Source organism: Mirounga angustirostris, unplaced genomic scaffold (assembly GCF_029215605.1).
Source record: "Mirounga angustirostris isolate CCGP_5_RB_7025 unplaced genomic scaffold, mMirAng1.0.hap1 SCAF_7, whole genome shotgun sequence".
Lineage (NCBI taxonomy): Eukaryota > Metazoa > Chordata > Mammalia > Carnivora > Phocidae > Mirounga > Mirounga angustirostris.
In genome coordinates, this window is record NW_026991715.1 from 50,917,403 (window position 1) to 50,935,996 (window position 18,594).

The window sequence follows — 18,594 nt, forward strand, 5'->3', positions numbered from 1 at the left end:
TCCCCCTGCTTGTGTTCCCTCTCTCGCTGTCTCTCTCTCCATCAAATAAATAAATAAAATCTTAAAAAAAAAAAAAATAAGTGTTACATCAGGAGCCTAGGTCATCTTTAACCCATCGAAGACCAAAAGGGTAACTAAATAAGTTTCTTAGACCAGGGCTAGAAAGTAGATTAATTAAAAGAAGGGTAATTGTATTGTTACAGAGCACCTGCATTCAGTAGAACTTTCTGCTGTGCTGAAAATGTCTGTATCTGTACTATCAAGTGTGGTAGCCACTGGCAAAGTGTGCCTATTGAGCACTTGGAAGCAGTCCCTGAATTTTAACTAAAATTCAGGTAGCTGTATGGGATTAGTGACTGCAATATTAAATAGCATAGGTGTAGCAGAAGGGTATAGTAAAAAAAAGAGACAGGGAAAAGTTTCTAAAAAAGAGCTGAATGATCTTTAAGTTTGAGAAACTTAAAGGTTAGATGGATTAGATGGTTTGGAAAAGCCCATTCCAAGTGTGTGTGTGTTTGTGTGTGTGTGTGTATATTTATATAATGTCCCAGTGGAGAAAATTTGCAGGTCAAAGGGATTGACAACTGGGAGTGCCTGGAAAGGCTTGCTCAGTGCTTTAAATCCATGCAAAACTAATAAATAGTAAGAGTCATATTTGTGATTTAACTTAAAGATATATAATAATTCTCTTGCACAGTAAAAAATATTTAATGGGGGCGCCTGGGTGGCTCATTTGGTTAAGCGTCTGCCTTTGGCTCAGGTCGTGATCTTGAGGTCCTGGGATCGAACCCTGCATCTGGCTCCCTGCTCAGCGGGGAGCCTGCTTCTCCCTCTCTCCTGCTCCCCCTGCTTGCTCTCTCTCTGAAATAAATAAATAAAAATCTTTAAAAAAAAATTTAACGTAATGACCCTCAAACATCTGTGTACCTTATAATACCATAGAAGATAAGGTGTTGGGGGAAAAAAGGAGTGTCAATGCATAAGCAAACCATGAAGAAAAACTAGGCTTAGAGGGTGGTAGCCTTGATTCAGAGATCACTCATCCATTTTGAATTAAGATATTTTATACAACTTTATGATAACTTGAAGTGGTAATGCTGAGCAACAAATCCAAGATGTTAGTAGCAAAATACCACAGATTATATAATAAATACTATGAAGAAAAAAAGTGATGTGGTAGAGAGTAAGTGAAGCTTTATATAAAGTCAGGGAAAGCCTCTTGGAGGGGATGAGTGACCTGATGCTTGAGGGATTTGGCTGGCAGAAGCTGAGGAAGAGTTTTTTGGCAGAAAGAACGCCAAGCAAAAGCCCTAAGGTGGGAAAAACTTTGTCTTCAAGGTACAGAATGGCAGTCAGTATAGTCGATGCTTTGGAAATGGGGGCAGTGGTAGTATGTGTTTTGAGTTATTGGAAGGATAGACAGCATACTGATTATAGGGCTTTTGGGCCATGGAAAGGAATTTGAATTTTATTCAAAAGGTAATTAGAAGCCATTGATTGGCTTTAAGCAGGGTAAGACATAATCTGACATTTTATATATTTAAAGATTTTATTTATTTGACAGAGAAGGAACACAAGTGGGGGGGTGGGAGGGGGAGAAGCAGGCTTCCCACTGAGCAGGGAGCCCGATGTGGGGCTTGATCCCAGGACCCTGGGATCGTGACCTGAGCCGAAGGCAGAGGCTTAACGACTGAGCCATCCAGGTGCCCCTAATTTGACATTTAAAAAAGATCATACACAGGCCGATATGACACCTGTAATTGATACTTGTTTCATCAACTTACGTTTTTACCTTTCGGAAGTGTTTTTACATAGTATTTGTTTAATCTTAGTTTCATAACATTGTATAGTCATTGCTCAAAATTTTCTTTCTTTTTTTGGAGGGGGGGAGATAGAGAGAGGGAGGGGTTGGGAGGGGGAGAGAGAGAATGTTATGCAGGCTCCATGTCCAGCGCAGAGCCTGATGCAGGTCTCATCACACAACCCTGAGCTGAAATAGAGTTGGATGCTTAACTGACTGGGCCACCCAGGCACCCCAGTGCTCAAAGTTTTCTTAAATCTCATAAATGGAAATGAAAGTTATAGCTGGTTTCCCCTTGAAATGTCTTCTCATTAGTTCTGCAAAGTCTTCTGTTTTCAAATTTTGAGATACTCTATCTTTCCTTGTTTAAGTTCACATTAAAAACATACTCCTTAATGCTTGAACTAAAAACTGAATTTCGTAATGTTATAAAAGATCATTCAAAGGTTTTGTCCTTTTCCCATCAAAGTATAGGTGAGTTCAGCTTTTCAGTTTTCTTTTCTTAGGTAAACTTTGTCCCTGTTTCAGTTTTAGTCTGTGCATAGTAGTAACTTGCTTTTTACCACTTGGTAGCTGAGTAGCTTTGGGAAAATTATTTAATTTCTGTAAGTCTTCTTTATCTGTGAAATTGGCATAATACTCATACAGCAACTTTATAGGACATAACTGCTGTGAATAACTTCTGAGAATTGACTGTTCATTTTTAGTTTCAAGTTTGAAAGTAGTTAAAATACCCAGATAGTTAAGAATTATGTTGTATTTCTAATTACACACAGAACTACTGTGACCTCCTTCTCAATAATTCAGACATACACATTGCTTAAAGTTGGGACTCCCTAGTCACCTTCCATTCTTGTTGAGTTGATCATTTTCTTTTTAAGGTTAAAGAACAGTAATCTTTGATACTAACAGAAAATATGTGTTCTTTCTTTTTTTTTTTTTAATTTATAGTTGGGTGTTTCCCTTAGCAGTTTGGGAGCCATACCAGCAGCAGCACTAGACCCCAACATTGCAACACTTGGAGAAATACCACAGCCACCACTTATGGGAAATGTGGATCCTTCCAAAATTGATGAAATTAGGAGAACAGTCTATGTTGGCAATTTGAATTCCCAGGTAACTAATTTAAGAAAAAACTGAGTGGTAGGATCTCTTACTCTTTCCCCCTTCTTCAAAGTCATATCGATTGATAAAGTAATATTTACCTAATTTTTAAAAAAAGAATTACTTTATTAAAGTGTGACTTTGTTTCTTCAGACAACGACAGCTGATCAGCTACTTGAATTTTTTAAACAAGTTGGAGAAGTGAAGTTTGTGCGGATGGCAGGTGATGAGACTCAGCCAACTCGGTTTGCTTTTGTGGAATTTGCAGACCAAAATTCTGTACCAAGGGCCCTTGCTTTTAATGGAGTTATGTTTGGAGACAGGCCACTGAAGTAAGAAACCGTAAACAAAGCAATTTTAATGATAATGGAAAAACTTAAAGTATTTCTGATGTAATTAAGGCTTTTTTTTTTTCTTTTTAATAGTAATTGGCAATTTGTGGAAAGGAAGACTTTGTGTTAAGTATAAATGAAATACATGAGTTACCATTTTAGCTTTTAAAGTTGTATTTGAAAACATATTTTCTATTTTATAAGATCTAATTTGATATTAACATTATTTATATACCCTATATAATGATTATAGGTCTTTTCCCATAAACTCTAATAAAGCAGATTGGGTTTGCATTATGACTAGACTAATGGATGATTGAACATACGAGATGAACTTAGAGTAATACTGTAATAAGAATTTTGATAAATCCAAAATCCCAAGAGGAAAATAATATTAAGTACCCAGAAGTGTTTTAAATCAATCATTGAGTTTTAATATTTTTTCATATCGTATTTTGCAAAATGAAAAATTAGTATAGACTTTACATTCTCAAGACCAGAAAATCTATTTCTTGCAGATTATTGAGGCAGCAGTTTTATCTAAATTTCATAGGTAATTGCCTTAATTATACAGCTTGATCAGGATTCAGCTGTGAAAGGATAAAATTTCTTTTTAGTGAATGCTTGTCTTCTCAGTGTGAAGGGGGTAAAGTGAGACTCACCAGATTCATTTATGTGCATCAGAGAAACCACTTCTGACCTAGTAGGGAAGAGTTTATCAGGTGCCTCCCACATTCAAAGCTGTATCTGACTCACCCATGGTCCAAGATTGATTAAAATTGTGCACATATTTAGCCTCTCCTGCATCCTCCCAGCGTGCAGAGATACCAACAAAATCTTATAATCCAAGATGAGAAATGATGTATTTTAATATTGGTGTCAGCATTTAATTTATTATAATTCTGAGTTGTGTGGAAAAGCAATTGTCCTGGTATATTCAAGTTGTTAAGGAGTCAGCTAAGGTTCAGTTTTTCTTTCTTTTTTCCTTGCTTTTGGCTCTGTTAGCAAGACGTAAAGATGAGTGATAATGAGATTAATCATGGTTTTGATGTTGGTTTTGATTATTCTGTATTTAGCTGTATCATTCTTAATGTGCTTTCGAGATGTCCTCCGGTTTATAAATATGTGTATCATAAACATTTGTTTCATATTTTGTAAAATATGGTGTGTATTTGTGATATGCTAATATTTTTAATTTAGAATTAATCACTCCAACAATGCAATAGTAAAACCCCCTGAGATGACACCTCAGGCTGCAGCTAAGGAGTTAGAAGAAGTAATGAAGCGAGTACGAGAGGCTCAGTCCTTTATCTCAGCAGCCATTGAACCAGGTAAGGCCACGGTGTTGTTACATAGGTTGCAGTTTAAGATCATAGAACCATAGAACTGGAAGGAATTTTAGAAATTATCTTGTTTAGTCCCTCCATGTTACAAACAAGAAGACTGAAACTCGAGAAAGAGTAAGTGACTTACTAGTGTCAAAGGTCAAAGAACTGGTTAGCACAAATGTTGTGTTTTCCTATGATACTGAATTGAGGCACATTAGCTTGAGTTAATCAGATCTGTATGTTTTTGTAGCAAAGTCAGTGCTCACAAGTGATTGGCTTAAAGCAAAGTGTAAATGTTATTGTGAGGCTAAAAGTAAGAATAAATATAATTAAAATGTTATAATCAAGCAGGTTCACTTTCCTTCACAGTTCTCATTTTAAAAATAGGAAAGAGAGAGAGCCCATGATTGGCAAAATACAAAGACTGTTTTAGCAAGGTAAAGGAACACCTATTCAGACTTTCATGTTGCTTACGGAAAGTTAAAAATCCAATCTAAAAATGTCTAGGTGGTTTACAGTTGAGCAAATTTTCTACATTAGCACTCAGAATTTAAGCTTCACTGCTAGCAAAATAAATGGAGAGAAGATTTAAAATCACTGTCCTAGGAATTACAGACATGTTATAATCGTACATTATGGCAGCAACAAAATATTACGAACAGCTGTTTATAATCATCTGGTTTATATGTACTGCTGCAGGGTGGCTGCACTCAACGAGTTTATGCAATGACTTTCTTGGATGTTTCTGAAGGATAATTGCACAGGAGGAGGATGTACAGAGAGTAGGCCCCTTGCACTATATGTGGTACATTCCACTTGTGCCTGATTATTAACTGGGATCTTTAATTGTTCTGAGCTTACACTGCAAAGTGGTTTTTTCCTCCCAGAGTCTGGAAAGAGCAATGAAAGAAAAGGCGGTCGATCTCGTTCCCACACTCGTTCAAAATCCAGGTCTAGCTCAAAATCCCATTCTAGACGAAAAAGATCACAGTCAAAACACAGGTGAGAATTTCTGCTATCATATTTAAAACTTTTTTGGTGTAGTATTTAAAATAGTTAAGATTTTCTGAGTTTTTGTTTATGTATCAGAATTTAGAAATTTCAGTGGAGTTCACCAGGAATTATGCTTATCATTAAATGTTGCTTTAATTATAATACTGTAGTTAAGAATGAAATTTTATCTAATTGATCTATAATTTTTATTATCTCAATTTTCTGTTTTAGAAGTTGGTTTTCTCTTAAGGTGCTCTATTCCTGATTCTTCTAAGAATAAACTATTCTTTATATAGGACTGGCAGAAACTTTTCATTCTTTTTCTTGAGAAAAGGAGAAAAGGGAATATATATGTATGGTGATGCTGAAATATTGTTGTAATGCTCTGTGCACCTCCCCCCCCCCCCCCCCACTCCCGGCTACTCAAGGCTTGGGGGAGTAGCACCTCATATCTTGGATTCCAGTACCTACTTATCTCTAGTTCCGTGAGTCAAATGAGGTGCTTTAAGTCTTTGGTTTTTTTGTTTTTTTTTTAAAGATTTTATTTATTTATTTGACAGAGAGATACAAAGCGAGAGAAGGAACACAAGCAGGGGGAGTGGGAGAGGGAGAAGCAGGCTTCCCGCTGAGCAGGGAGCCTGATGCGGGGCTCAATCCCAGGACCCTGGGATCCTGACCTGAGCCCAAGGCAGATGCTTAACGACTGAGCCACCCAGGCGCCCCAGTCTTTGGCATTTTTGATGATAAGAGCCTCCTGCACCCACTTTGGGACCTGAAACACAGCAGTAACTTTGCAGCTTTAGTTCCAGCTACTGTATTATGCTTAAGCTCTGTTTCTGTTCTGTTTATCTTACTTTGGAACATAGTTCTGTCATTTTAATTTTCTTTTTTTAAAAAAAATGTGGGGCGCCTGGGTGGCTCAGTCGGTTAAGTATGTCTGCCTTCGGCTCGGGGTCCTGGGATCAATCCCCACATTGGGCTCCCTGCTCAGGGGGGAGCCTGCTTTTCCCTCTCCCACTCCGCCTGCTTATGCTCTCTCTGTGTCAAATATAATCTAAAAAATAATAATAAAAAATCTGCTGTGTTGTACTTAGTCTGAAGTGGACCTCAAAACGTGAACTTGCAACAGCATTTTGATTTGGAAGTGTCCTAAGAATCGTGTTTGAAGTGAAATATTTTATTGTCTTCTTTAAGATATGGAGGGAGGTGTTACTGAAATGTGAGAATGTATGTGGTGGATCCCAATTGTGTGTTAATATGTACACACGTAGGTCTAAAGAGAAGATGTAGAGAAAAGTGTATGTGCGTGTGTGTGCACGGCGTGTGTGGTGGTATTAGAGAAGGAGGAAGGTTTGAGAGGAGGGGAAAAGGGAACCGGTATGCTGTATGTTGAACCTCATCAAGCTCGGTTTAGTCTGTTTTTCTGTGATATCAAGGTGTATACTTCTCCATTATTCTTTGTTTGTAAGGTCTCTCTTGCGATACGGTTTTACTGTCTCCCTTCAAGGGCTTCCAGTAAGGCAAGTTCAGGTCCAAGTGAAGGAAGTTGTTGCATGTACAAGGCATACGTTAGAGCAACAGAAGCCAGCGCTGGAGAAGGAAAGTGGTAGAGGAGCAGTGGCACTAGATTGTGGACATTTCTACAGGTTGACAGGGTGTGGTGAAGGTGAAGGAGATAAAGGAAATATAAAATTGAGCTCAAGAGTAATTACTTCTTTTCTGAGGAGGAAAAAGACCAATGACCTGAATTTCATTTTATGCTGATTACAAGAGCCGTGCTCCAAAAACACTACCTTAGTGGTTTTATAAGGCTGGAAAAAAGCAAAACTTGATTAACATCGTTTCCTTGATAATCTCTGTGAAGATTTATCTGTTGGAGCAGATTTATTTAACTCTCTGCTTAAGGTGCTTGCTTTTATCATTTTAGGTATATTTGGATATTTTCCCCTTCCAAGGGTTAGTAGGGGAAGGGTTTTTCAGTCTAAAATGAAATTTGTTAATTACTGTTCTTAATTCATGAGAATTTTTTTTTTTTTTAAGATTTTATTTATTTATCTGACAGAGACACAGCGAGAGAGGGAACACAAGCAGGGGGAGTGGGAGAGGGAGAAGCAGGCTTCCCGCGGAGCAGGGAGCCCGATGCGGGGCTCGATCCCAGGACCCTGGGATCATGACCTGAACCGAAGGCAGACGCTTAACGACTGAGCCACGCAGGCACCCCCATGAGAATGTTTTCCTGTAGGTTTGTCTAACTATGTAGCATTAGAAATTACTTGCTTTTGGTATACATACACATACTTGTAACACTCCCATATTTTTATGTAGTGTGTAAATTTATACTATTTTTATACATGTACAGAAACACATATAGCCTCTAGTGAGTTCATAAAGAAATACAAAAGAAGAAAGGTTCTTTTTAAGGGAAAAAAAAAAGTCCCTTAACTGAAAACATTTGACTTAAGAATCTTGGCATGGAAGGATCTTCCCTGGTAGGGGAGGGGGATGGCAGGCATTTCTTGGCTTCCCCTGCGAGTGGGATTTGATACCCTTAGCTGTGGCTCTGCCCCACTAGACTTATTAGCAGGAGTGCGAGTTGCAGGAGCCTTTGCTCTTGAAGGCCCACCTTATTCTACTTTCTCAGCATTCTCAGATGCTTCTGGAGCCTCCCTCTAGCCCCTATCCTTTCTTTTTTTCCTTCCCCTTGTATAGGAGGAGGCAGGAAGGGGTTTCTTGTCACTGTGATCTTGGCTAGGACTGGGGAGATGTATTTTGACTTTGTTCAAAATTTTATATGTGTTTTTTTCAAAGGACAGTGTTAGAAAAGGTGGGTAGTACTGTAATTATTATATTTTAAAGTTAAGTAACCTTGACAGACCAGCATGGGAACTATAAGACATTTTATAGTATTTTAATGGGAAACAGCGGACTTAGAGTTGAACTTTGATGAGACATGATGGTAAGTTGCCCTGTATTTACAGTTTAATTTATAAATGTGATTTTGCACATTATGCTGAAATGAGATCTCCTAATGATAACTCAAGTCTTTCTCTTTGGTTGGATTAGATTTGCTCTTGACTTGAAACTTTTAGCATTCCTAATCAGAACACTTGTTTGGAGGTGACTAGTGGGTGAAATAGGGACATGAAAATATTTAATGTCAGAATTAAAATACAGTAATTACTCTTGGGACTTCCAAACTCTGAGGACCTGTAGGGGTAAGGTGGGAAGCCAAGTGATCAGTGTTTTTAAAATTAATTCTTACTTCCTAAGGCTATACTTGTTTTTTTAAAAGGTGTTTCTTTGCTTAATTAAGGTTGGAAAGCAGTGTTTGAGGAAAACAAAATTACTATGTATATTTTTAGCAAGGTTAAGTAGAACAGAAATGTAAAGACTTTCTATTAAGTACATAGAAGCAAAGGCCTTATAGAACATTCCCCTTATGTGGATGTCTGTAAATGGATTAAAAATATCCTAAGTTTTGCAGTTTTGCTTTTACCTACCACTTGCCCCATTGTCTCTTGGGTTATTAGTAATAAAGATTTCAACAAACTGGCTTATCTTCTTGTATTGAAAATATGGTATGAAAATAAATGTATAATTTTTAAAACCGTAAAATAGATGAGTGGTTCAGTTGAAAATTAGCTGTTGGGAAACATTTTAACTAACTGAAAAATGTGTTTAAAAAAGCAGGATTTCATTATTAATTGAAAATTGTCTCAAGATTTTTCTGGCTTCTTAGCATACCACAAGAATTTAACTGTATGTATTTCTTTTATAGATCTTTGTTTTAACTTAACTCATGAAAACATGACTATCAAGATGAATTTTAATTATATAAAGCATACTTGTGGAAGTTCATTTGATCTCCTTGGAATAAATGAAGCTGTAACTTAAAGTTTTCATTTATGTTAATTATTAATGCTGATGATCTTGAGAGTTAAGAATTTTGAACATTTACTCTGTGCCCGAGACTGCTAGGCAGTCTTTCATGCGTCATCTGATTTAGTCCTCATTACAGCCCTAGGTGATGTAGGTATGATTCTCCAACTTTGTAGATGAAGAAACTAGGCTTAGAGAGGGTAAGTGAGTAGCCAGAGTTCTCACAGCTAGTATGTGGCAGAGCTGAGTATCAGAGCCAGATTGTTTCACTCCAGAGCTGGTGAGTCTCATTACTTTGTTATTTGTGTGCATTCAGTTTTGTTATATTTTAATAAATAGTTACTAGGATAAAAATCACATTATATAAGCATTATTTCAGTGGGAATAAGGAGCCTAGAGAATTTCAGAATTGGAGTAAACGTTATTTTTCCCGCAAGAATTCCAGTAATAAAGGTTTCTTTTAGGGGGCACCTGGGTGGCTCAGTCGGTTAAGCGTCTGCCTTAGGCTCAGGTCATGATCCCAGGGTCCTGGGATCAAGCCCCGTGTTGAGCTCCCTGCTCAGGAGGGAGTCTCCTTCTCCCTCTCCTCTGCCCCTCCCTCCCCCTGATCATGCTCACACTCAAATATATAAAATCTTTAAAAAAAGGTTTCTTTTAATAGCTATGTTTATATAGTTATAAAATCAAGAGGTCTTGCAAATCCAACATTTAATTATCTATATCTTCAACTCATGAGTAATGTTTATTTTCCTGTCACGCTAGCAGCGTAATTAGTACTGTGCTTCCTTATACATTCTTAATATATGTTATGACACACATCACACAGCCAGTTAGAGAAACTCTTGAGCCAGAAAAACCACTATTTCTTGTGAAAGTATAACCACAAGCAATTACATGCAAGTCAAGAGTTAAATTTAGTTTATGGTATACAAACTTGTTCTGTGGGAGAAGTTATAGTAACAGGCATATAATAATTAGACAAGAAAGCCACACTTGAAAATAACAGCTTCAGTCTGACATAGAAAATAATTTCTTTCACTTTGTGTTCTGAAAATGAACTGTTTGGTAAAGTTGCCAATAAATAAATTACTGGAAATAATCTGAGGCGTTATGTAATAGGGAATTTTAAAATATTGATAAGTACTGTTGGGATAGGTTTTAAATTTTTCTCACTTGAAAGACATCTTAAATTTTCAAAAATTGAAATTTTAAGAGTAATTTTGACATTCTAACAACTTGTTTTTCTTTAGGAGTAGATCCCATAATAGATCACGTTCAAGACAAAAAGACAGACGTAGATCTAAGAGCCCACATAAAAAACGCTCTAAATCAAGGGAGAGACGGAAGTCAAGGAGTCGTTCGCGTTCACGGTGAGTTTTGGGGAAATTAGTGGTAATTTTTCTCGTGGCTTCACTTAATTAAAAAATGATTGTGGTTTAGGTTTTTAATGAGAGACAGTAAACTTTTTTCTGATTGTTTTAGTAGTGATTAATATTGATTGCCATTGATTTGAATCTGATGATTAGAATGACTCATGAGGTTTCTAAAATACATAATTAAACCGGTAACTCTTTCATCTAACAGCTTCATGTACACCTCGGTTATATAGAGATTATCATGTAATGTATTATAAACTAGTATAAATTCTTTTGGGTTGATAATTGTTGAGGAACGAGAGGGAGGTCCTTTTTGGGGAGTAGAATAATTTTAGTTGTGTATTTATTTATTTATTTTTGTTTTTAAAGGGACAAGAGAAAAGACACCCGAGAAAAGATCAAGGAAAAGGAAAGAGTGAAAGAAAAAGATAGAGAAAAGGAAAGGGAAAAAGAGAGAGACAGGGAGAAGGAACGTGAAAAAGAAAAGGAACGGGGTAAAAACAAAGAGAAAGACCGGGATAAAGAACGGGAAAAGGACCGGGATAAAGACAAGGAAAAGGACAGAGAGAGAGAGCGGGAGAAAGAACATGACAAGGAGCGAGACAAGGAAAAGGAACAGGACAAAGAAAAGGAACGAGACAAGGACAGATCGAAAGAGATAGATGAGAAAAGAAAGAAGGATAAAAAATCCAGAACACCACCCAGAAGTTACAATGCATCAAGAAGATCTCGTAGTTCCAGCAGGTTTGATAATGCTTAAATTTTTTACTGATGACAAATGAAAATGTAAGTTTTAACCAAGGGGGAAGAGATTATGCTACGTAAGTGGAAACAGTACAGTAATAACCAGATCATTGCCCTCTAATTGCAGAATAAGCATTTTCTCTAGTAGAGCACTTGCCACAGTATTGAACCTATGAGGTGGAAGAGATGATAATTGGGCAAAGTTATTTGAAAAGTTTTAACTATCCTTCGTAATTCCTGGTGCCGACAGTGGCCGCTGCTGCTTACTTTTTTGGAGGATGAGATGGCAAGGACGAGTTTTTCTTTTTTTCTTCCTTTTTTTTTTTTTTTAAATGGAAGAATTGACTTCTTGGTAAATTTTAATATGCCGAATGATTATTAAAATTTCATTTAAGTAATTTTTACTGCTCTATTTGTTGAGTGCATGACATTTAAATTTTGGTTTTCCTTGATCTGTCAATTTTTTTGGTTTGTTTTTTGTTTTTAAGATTTTATTTATTTATTTGACGGAGAGAGAGGGAACACAAGCAGGGGGAGTGGGAAAAGGAGAGGCAGGCTTCCCGCTGAGCGGGGAGCCCGATGCGGGGCTCGATCCCAGAACCCTGGGATCATGACCTGAGCTGAAGGTAGACGCTTAACGACTGAGCCACCCAGGCGCCCCTGATCTGTCAGTGTTAAGGTCTTTCTTTTTTTCCTTAGGACTGTTCCCTCTTAATAAGTACACTGCCACCAGGTGGCAGCAGGTTGCCATAGTAACAGCTGCAAAAAGAGGACATAGGACCTCCCTTGATTCAAGATTATTTAAACCTATATCCATTACTCCACATGATACAATAACTGAGTGAATGGAGGTTCCTAAACTTGTTTTAAACTAGATCTTAATGCTGAATAAAACACCTATTTTAGCAAGTTTTATGGCTATTTTAATCGTGATTTTCACAGAAGGTAATTGGAAATGAATGTGTATTTCCTGTTTTTCTAACTTTGTGTTTCAGTAGCTTGTTCTTAATACCAGTCTTTCGTTAGGTATTACAAGATAATTGCAGGTGTTTATTGAATGTTTTACCAAATGCCAGATTTTGTCTCTGCACAGTTTTTTATGACTAATCTTATTCCTCACAGTAAGTCTGTGAGAAGACTATTATTATCATGGTTTCAAAGTATGATAATACCATAGCTTTCGGGAAGTTTTCCATCTGCTGCTCTGCACTTCCAAGTTAGAAATACGGTAGCTCTTTCTCTTCTTTTTAAGAGATTAAGTTTGAGAATTCTCTAATCAGTACTTGGTACCTGCTTTAAGAAACTGCTGCAGAAGCATAAAGTTGAAAACAACAGTGTATGTTTAACTGGGGCTTAAAATAAACAGATCACTACCATATTTCAGCACACTGAACCAGAAACTGAAGAATTAACTTAGTCTCATTGCTGTGGACATCAGTCAAGCCTTGCAAGCCTGTTCCTTTACTGCACAGTGATTTTATTGTCTGTCACACCTTCCTTTGTGTTTATGTGATCATTTAGTTATTGCCCTTCATAACACAAAACAATGTTTTGATTCCTTTTAAATTCAGTTGAATTTACTTTGGGGATGACTTTGAAATATTTAATTTTTTCGGTGGCCATTTTAAGTTGCTTGACATTTAAGGAAGTTCAGATGTTTACATTCATTCCTAAATATATTCGTAACTAACCTCTGGGGCCTGGGGAAGAAATGCTGACTAATGTTAGTTTCTAAAGGTTCTGAAGTTTGGCACGTTTTGTGCTTTCATAAGAGCTTGGTGAAGAGTTAAAATTTGTCATCTTTTAGCATTTTTCTGTTTTTCATGTGCTCTGATTTGTTTAGTTAACAGGAAACATTTTAGTGGCTCAGAAAAATAGAGTACTTGGTATTTTTATTTTCAACGTCATCCTCTTATCTACGTTTTTATTTTATTATTTTATTTTTTTAAGATTTTATTTATTTGAGGGGCGCCTGGGTGGCTCAGTCGGTTAAGCGACTGCCTTCGGCTCAGGTCATGGTCCCGGGGTCCTGGGATCGAGTCCCGTGTCGGGCTCCCCACTCTGAAGGGAGCCTGCTTCTCCCTCTTCCACTCCCCCTGCTTGTGTTCCCTCTCTCGCTGTGTCTCTCTGTCAAATGAATAATAAAAATAAAATCTTAAAAAAAAAAAAAAAAGATTTTATTTATTTGAGAGAGAGAGAGAACAAGCAGGGGTGGAAGGGTAGAGGGAGAGAGAGAGAGAAGCAGACTCCCCGCTGAGTAGGGAACCTGATGTGGGACTCAGTCCCAGGACCCTGGGATCATGATCTGAGCCGAAGGCAGACGCTTAACTGACTGAGCCACCCAGGCGCCCCCAATCTACATTTTTAAAGAAAATTTTGATATTTAAGCAACTTTCAGTGTTTACAGTAACTAGCAATAAAGCTAGTGAGGAGAAAGGAGAAAATATTGACACCAAGTATATGCAAGAGACTGTGCGTGGTACTTTATAGGTATCATCCTAAATCCTCATAACAATACTATCAAGCTTGAGTTATTAACTCCGTTTTCCAGTTGGAAAAACTGAAACTCAGATTAAGTAATATGACCTTAGTCATGCAGCTGGTAAGGTATGGAACTAAAATTTAAATCTAAGTCTAACCAACTACAGTTCCCTATACTACCCCTGACTGCCTCTTTCTCAACTAATTGACGTTCTAGATTGCTGTCTATCCAGCCTTAGCGCTCATTATCATCAGCTCTTAGTTATTAGATGTCCAACTGTACATAGTGCTTCCTGAACAAAGTTAAACAGTCAAAACTGGTCAGGGTGGAACCATTTTGTGTAAACAAAGTCTAACATACATTGATATTCTCATGCTATGAAATAAGTATGGTATTTATGCTGGGCTGTTACAGAATGGCATTGACTGAACGGAATATCTTCACCTATTTTCACATTAGTCAGGAAGTATAATTTTGGGGTGTCTTGGAAATAAAATTGGGTAATGGAGGAGAAAGCTTTAGGTAAAATTGGAATTGACGGTGTTTTCAAAGTTCTTGGCTAATTTGGTCTTAACATATACTGTATCTACCACATCTGAGCATTATCTAGTATTTATTTTATAATGAAAAATGTAGGCAAAATGCTTCTTTAGCCTAGAATATTCTTACTGAGGTTGTATGGAGGACTTGGATTCTAGGGGATTTGGTTCTTTCACCTGTATGGCCACTAATTATTAGAGCTCCTTGTGAGATCGTTGGACACATTAATCATAGTAAGTATGTCCTCCTGTGTGCGTCATCCCCTGAGTTATGGACATCTTGAAATTCATTGTTTCTCAGTTGACCATGCTTCTAAATGAAGTAATTTTGAGTATGTATCATTTGCTAACATGTTAAAGAAAATCGTTTTTAATAATACTAAACACTGTTAATCAATTCAGTAGTTATTTTTTTATTTCATATTTAAGGCCCAGGTTTTAACTATTTTACTTCTAAGCAACTTGTGCACTCGGTTTTAAATGAATAGAACAATAAAATGGTAGGAAGTTGAAGGGTAAAACAATTTCTCTGTGAAATAGATTAATGTAAATGCTTTTTTAGAGACATTCTAAATGCTTGGATTTGTAAAGTTCACATTTTGCAAGCCACCTTAATCTTTTATAAAATAATCCACAGTGGGGCAGCAAGGAGCTAGATGCAGGACAAAGGATCTGGATAAGCAAAACAGAGAATCTGAAATATCCATTAATATTTTTTCTATTCAGGAAGTTCTTGTTCAGATAAACCAGATGAAAAGGAGTCTTCTTCCTTTTCTGTTACGAAATCTTAGAACATATTTTCATGTCTGTAAAATTTATGGTTCAGAATTTGACCTGTACTAATATTAGAAAATAGAACATGTTCTTAAAGGACATGAGTTTAAACTGGTCTTTGAAAGACTGTTAACTTGAGAGCATTAAGGACCTTTTTGCTTTTGTGTATTTGAATTGCCCTTTATTAAAATTGCTATATTTTTAAATGATATATTTTTGACTTTCAGGGAAAGGCGTAGGAGGAGGAGCAGGAGTTCTTCCAGATCACCAAGAACATCAAAAACTATAAAAAGGAAATCTTCTAGATCTCCATCCCCTAGGAGGTAGGTTGAAAGTGTGGGCTAAATCCAAAGATGGAGCGGGGGAAGAAAAATCTTCTTTTGGATCTATTTTTAAACTTTATATTTTGAATGAGTAATATGTTATACATTTGCATGTTTCAGAAATCCCAACAGTATAAAAAGTTATACCTCTGTAGGTCTTCACTTCATCCATGCACTCATCTACTGTGTGTCCATAAGTAGTGACTTAACTTTTTTGTATTGTATATCCTTCCAGTTTTGTGTGGAGATATACAAGATTGAAATTTATAGTTCCTTTTCATATTTCTTATGCAGAAGTTAGCACAAAAAACACACTGTTGTGCCCTTGCTTTTTGTCACCCAACTGCCCGGAGAGCTTTCATCAGCAAGTGCCGCTTCATTCTTTTTTTTAGAACTGCATGGACTTCCATTGTGTGGCACTACCTTGGTTTATTTAACCAGCCTGCAGTAGAATGGGTTTGCTTAATTGTCCTATTACAAATTAGACCATACTGCAATGAATAGCTTTAGACTTAACTTTGTTGTGTGCAGCTGTGTGGGAAAATTCCAAAAGTGGTATTGTTGTGTCAGAGTGTGTTTATAATTTTGAGAGTTGTTTCTTTATCACCCTCCGTAAAGATTGGCAGCAATTTGCACTTGAGCTGGTGTGTACGAGAGTGTTTTCTGTCAGCTACACCATATTATGTTACTACAGTTGTGGATTTTTGTCTGTCTGATAGATGAGAAATGGTATCAGTATATAGTAATTTTAGTTGCATTTCTCTTAGGAGTGAAGGTGACCTTCTCTTCATATACTTGAAGGCCATTTGTATTTCCTTTCCTGTGAGTTGTTGATATGCTTTGTCCATTTTTTTTTTTTTTTGTGGGCTCTGCTTTTTGTTTGTTTTTCTTATTTCCAAGGGTTCTTTTTGTATTAGAGTGATTATTCTTTTTTTTTTTTTAAGTTTTGTTTTTTTGTTTTTGTTTTGTTTTTTGTTTTTTAGTAAACTCTACCCCCTACATGGTGCTCGATCTCAACGACCCTGAGATCAAGAGTAACATGCTCTTCTGAGCCAGCCAAGCGCCTTTAGGGAGACTATTCTTTAGTGATTTGATACTAGGTATCATTCTTAATTTGTTGTTTCTTTTCAGAAAATATTATGAGACTTGATTTTACAAAGGATTTTGATTTTTTTAATAATTTCCCGAGTTTTTTCTTTCTTTCTTTTTTTTTCTTTAAACTCTGCATCCAGTGTGGAGCTCAAACTCAAAACCTTGAGATTGAGGGTCACATGCTCTACTGACTGAGCCAGCCAGGCGCCCCTCAAATTTTTTCTTTAATGGCTTTGGGATTTTGAGTCATATAAAGTTAGAAAGGTCTTTTCTATTCCAAGATTATAATAGAATGCCCCCCTTGTTTCTTCTTATACTTCTATGTTTTTACTTACTGCATTAAAATCTTTGATCCATTAGGAGTTCATCCTTATGTTATAGTATGGCATGTGGGTCCAATTTTATTTTTCTATATGCTTTTCTTTTGATCAGTATCATTTATTAAAAACTCAATTTTTCTAATATTGATTTCTTATATTGCCTTTTCAGGTACTATATATTTCCTTTTGTGTTTGGGTCTATTTCTGGGCCTTCACTGCTGCTGGGTTGGTTTGACTGATGGTTCGTGTACCAATGCTCCATGCTTTTTTTTTTTTTTTTAAAGATTTATTTATTTGTCAGAGAGAGACACAGCGAGAGAGGGAACACAAGCAGGCAGGGGGATTGGGAGAGGGAGAAGCAGGCTTCCTGCTGAGCAGGGAGCCCGATGCAGGGCTCGATCCCAGGACCCTGGGATCATGACCTGAGCCGAAGGCAGACACTTAACGACTGAGCCACCCAGGCGCCCCGCTCCATGCTTTTTATTATTCAAATTGTGTAGTATTTTTTTAATGTTTAGTAAGGCTGATCCTCCCCCATACTTCCACTGCTGTTTTTTGAGCATTTCTGATTTGCAAATATCTCTCTTGTTTTGTGGGTTGGCTTCTAATTTTTCTGATAGTATTCTTTGATGCACAAAAGTTCTTTTTTTTTTTTTTTAAAGATTTATTTATTTGACAGAGAGACACACAGCAAGAGAGGGAACACAAGCAGGGGGAGTGGGAGAGGGAGAAGCAGGCTTCCGGCTGAGCAGGGAGCCCGATGTGGGGCTCAATCCCAGGACCCTGGGATCATGACCTGAGCCGAAGGCAGACGCCTAACGACTGAGCCACCCGGGCGCCCCTGCACAAAAGTTCTTAATTTTGATGAAGTCAGATTTATCTGTTTTTTCCTTTTGATGCCTGTGCTTTTGGTGTCCTGTCAAAGAAAACATTGCCAAATGCAATGTCATGAAGATTTTCTCCTGTGTTTTCTTCTAAGAATTTTATAGCTTTAGCATATATATTTAGGTTTTTGATCCATTTTGAGTTAACTATTTAATATGGTATAAGATAATGGTCCAGCTTCATTCTTGTGTGTGTGGATATCGTTTTCCCAGTGTCAGTTTGTTGAAAAGATTGTCCTTTCCCCATTGAATGGGTCATGGCATCCTTGTCAGAAATGATTTGAATCATATATGTGGGGGTTTATTTCTGGGTCTTCTGGTCTATTCCACTGGTTTATTTTCTTTGTTTATGTAATACTGTGCTGTTTTTGTAAGTTTTGAAATTGGGAATGCTGTGCTTTCAAACTTTGTTCTTTTTAAGATTGTTTTGGCTATTTGATATCCTTCAAGATTCTACATGCATTTTAGGATGGGGTTTTGTATTTCTGCAATAACAACAATGGGATTTTGATAGGGGTTGCATTCAATCTCTAGGTGGCTTTGGATAGTATTGCCATTTTAACAATATTTAAGTCTTCCAATCTATAAGCCTGGATGTCTTTCTATTTATTTTTCTTCATCTT

The 18,594-nt window shown here is 37.0% G+C and overlaps 1 protein-coding gene across 4 annotated transcripts in view; it reads left to right on the plus strand.

Annotated features, from left to right (window-relative positions):
• Positions 1-18,594, plus strand: part of SREK1 (splicing regulatory glutamic acid and lysine rich protein 1) — a 42,885-nt gene that overhangs the window by 17,780 nt on the left and 6,511 nt on the right. For 3 of the 4 annotated variants that reach the window (XM_045895705.3, XM_045895698.3, XM_045895714.3), the window contains 7 exons: positions 2,753-2,917; positions 3,059-3,237; positions 4,438-4,568; positions 5,453-5,567; positions 10,688-10,807; positions 11,183-11,557; positions 15,580-15,675. In XM_045895705.3, coding sequence (XP_045751661.1) covers positions 2,753-2,917; positions 3,059-3,237; positions 4,438-4,568; positions 5,453-5,567; positions 10,688-10,807; positions 11,183-11,557; positions 15,580-15,675 — 1,181 coding nt within the window. Of the gene's footprint in view, positions 1-2,752; positions 2,918-3,058; positions 3,238-4,437; positions 4,569-5,452; positions 5,568-10,687; positions 10,808-11,182; positions 11,558-15,579; positions 15,676-18,594 lie in introns of those variants that run through there. The other variant, XM_045895725.3, reaches the window with a different exon arrangement.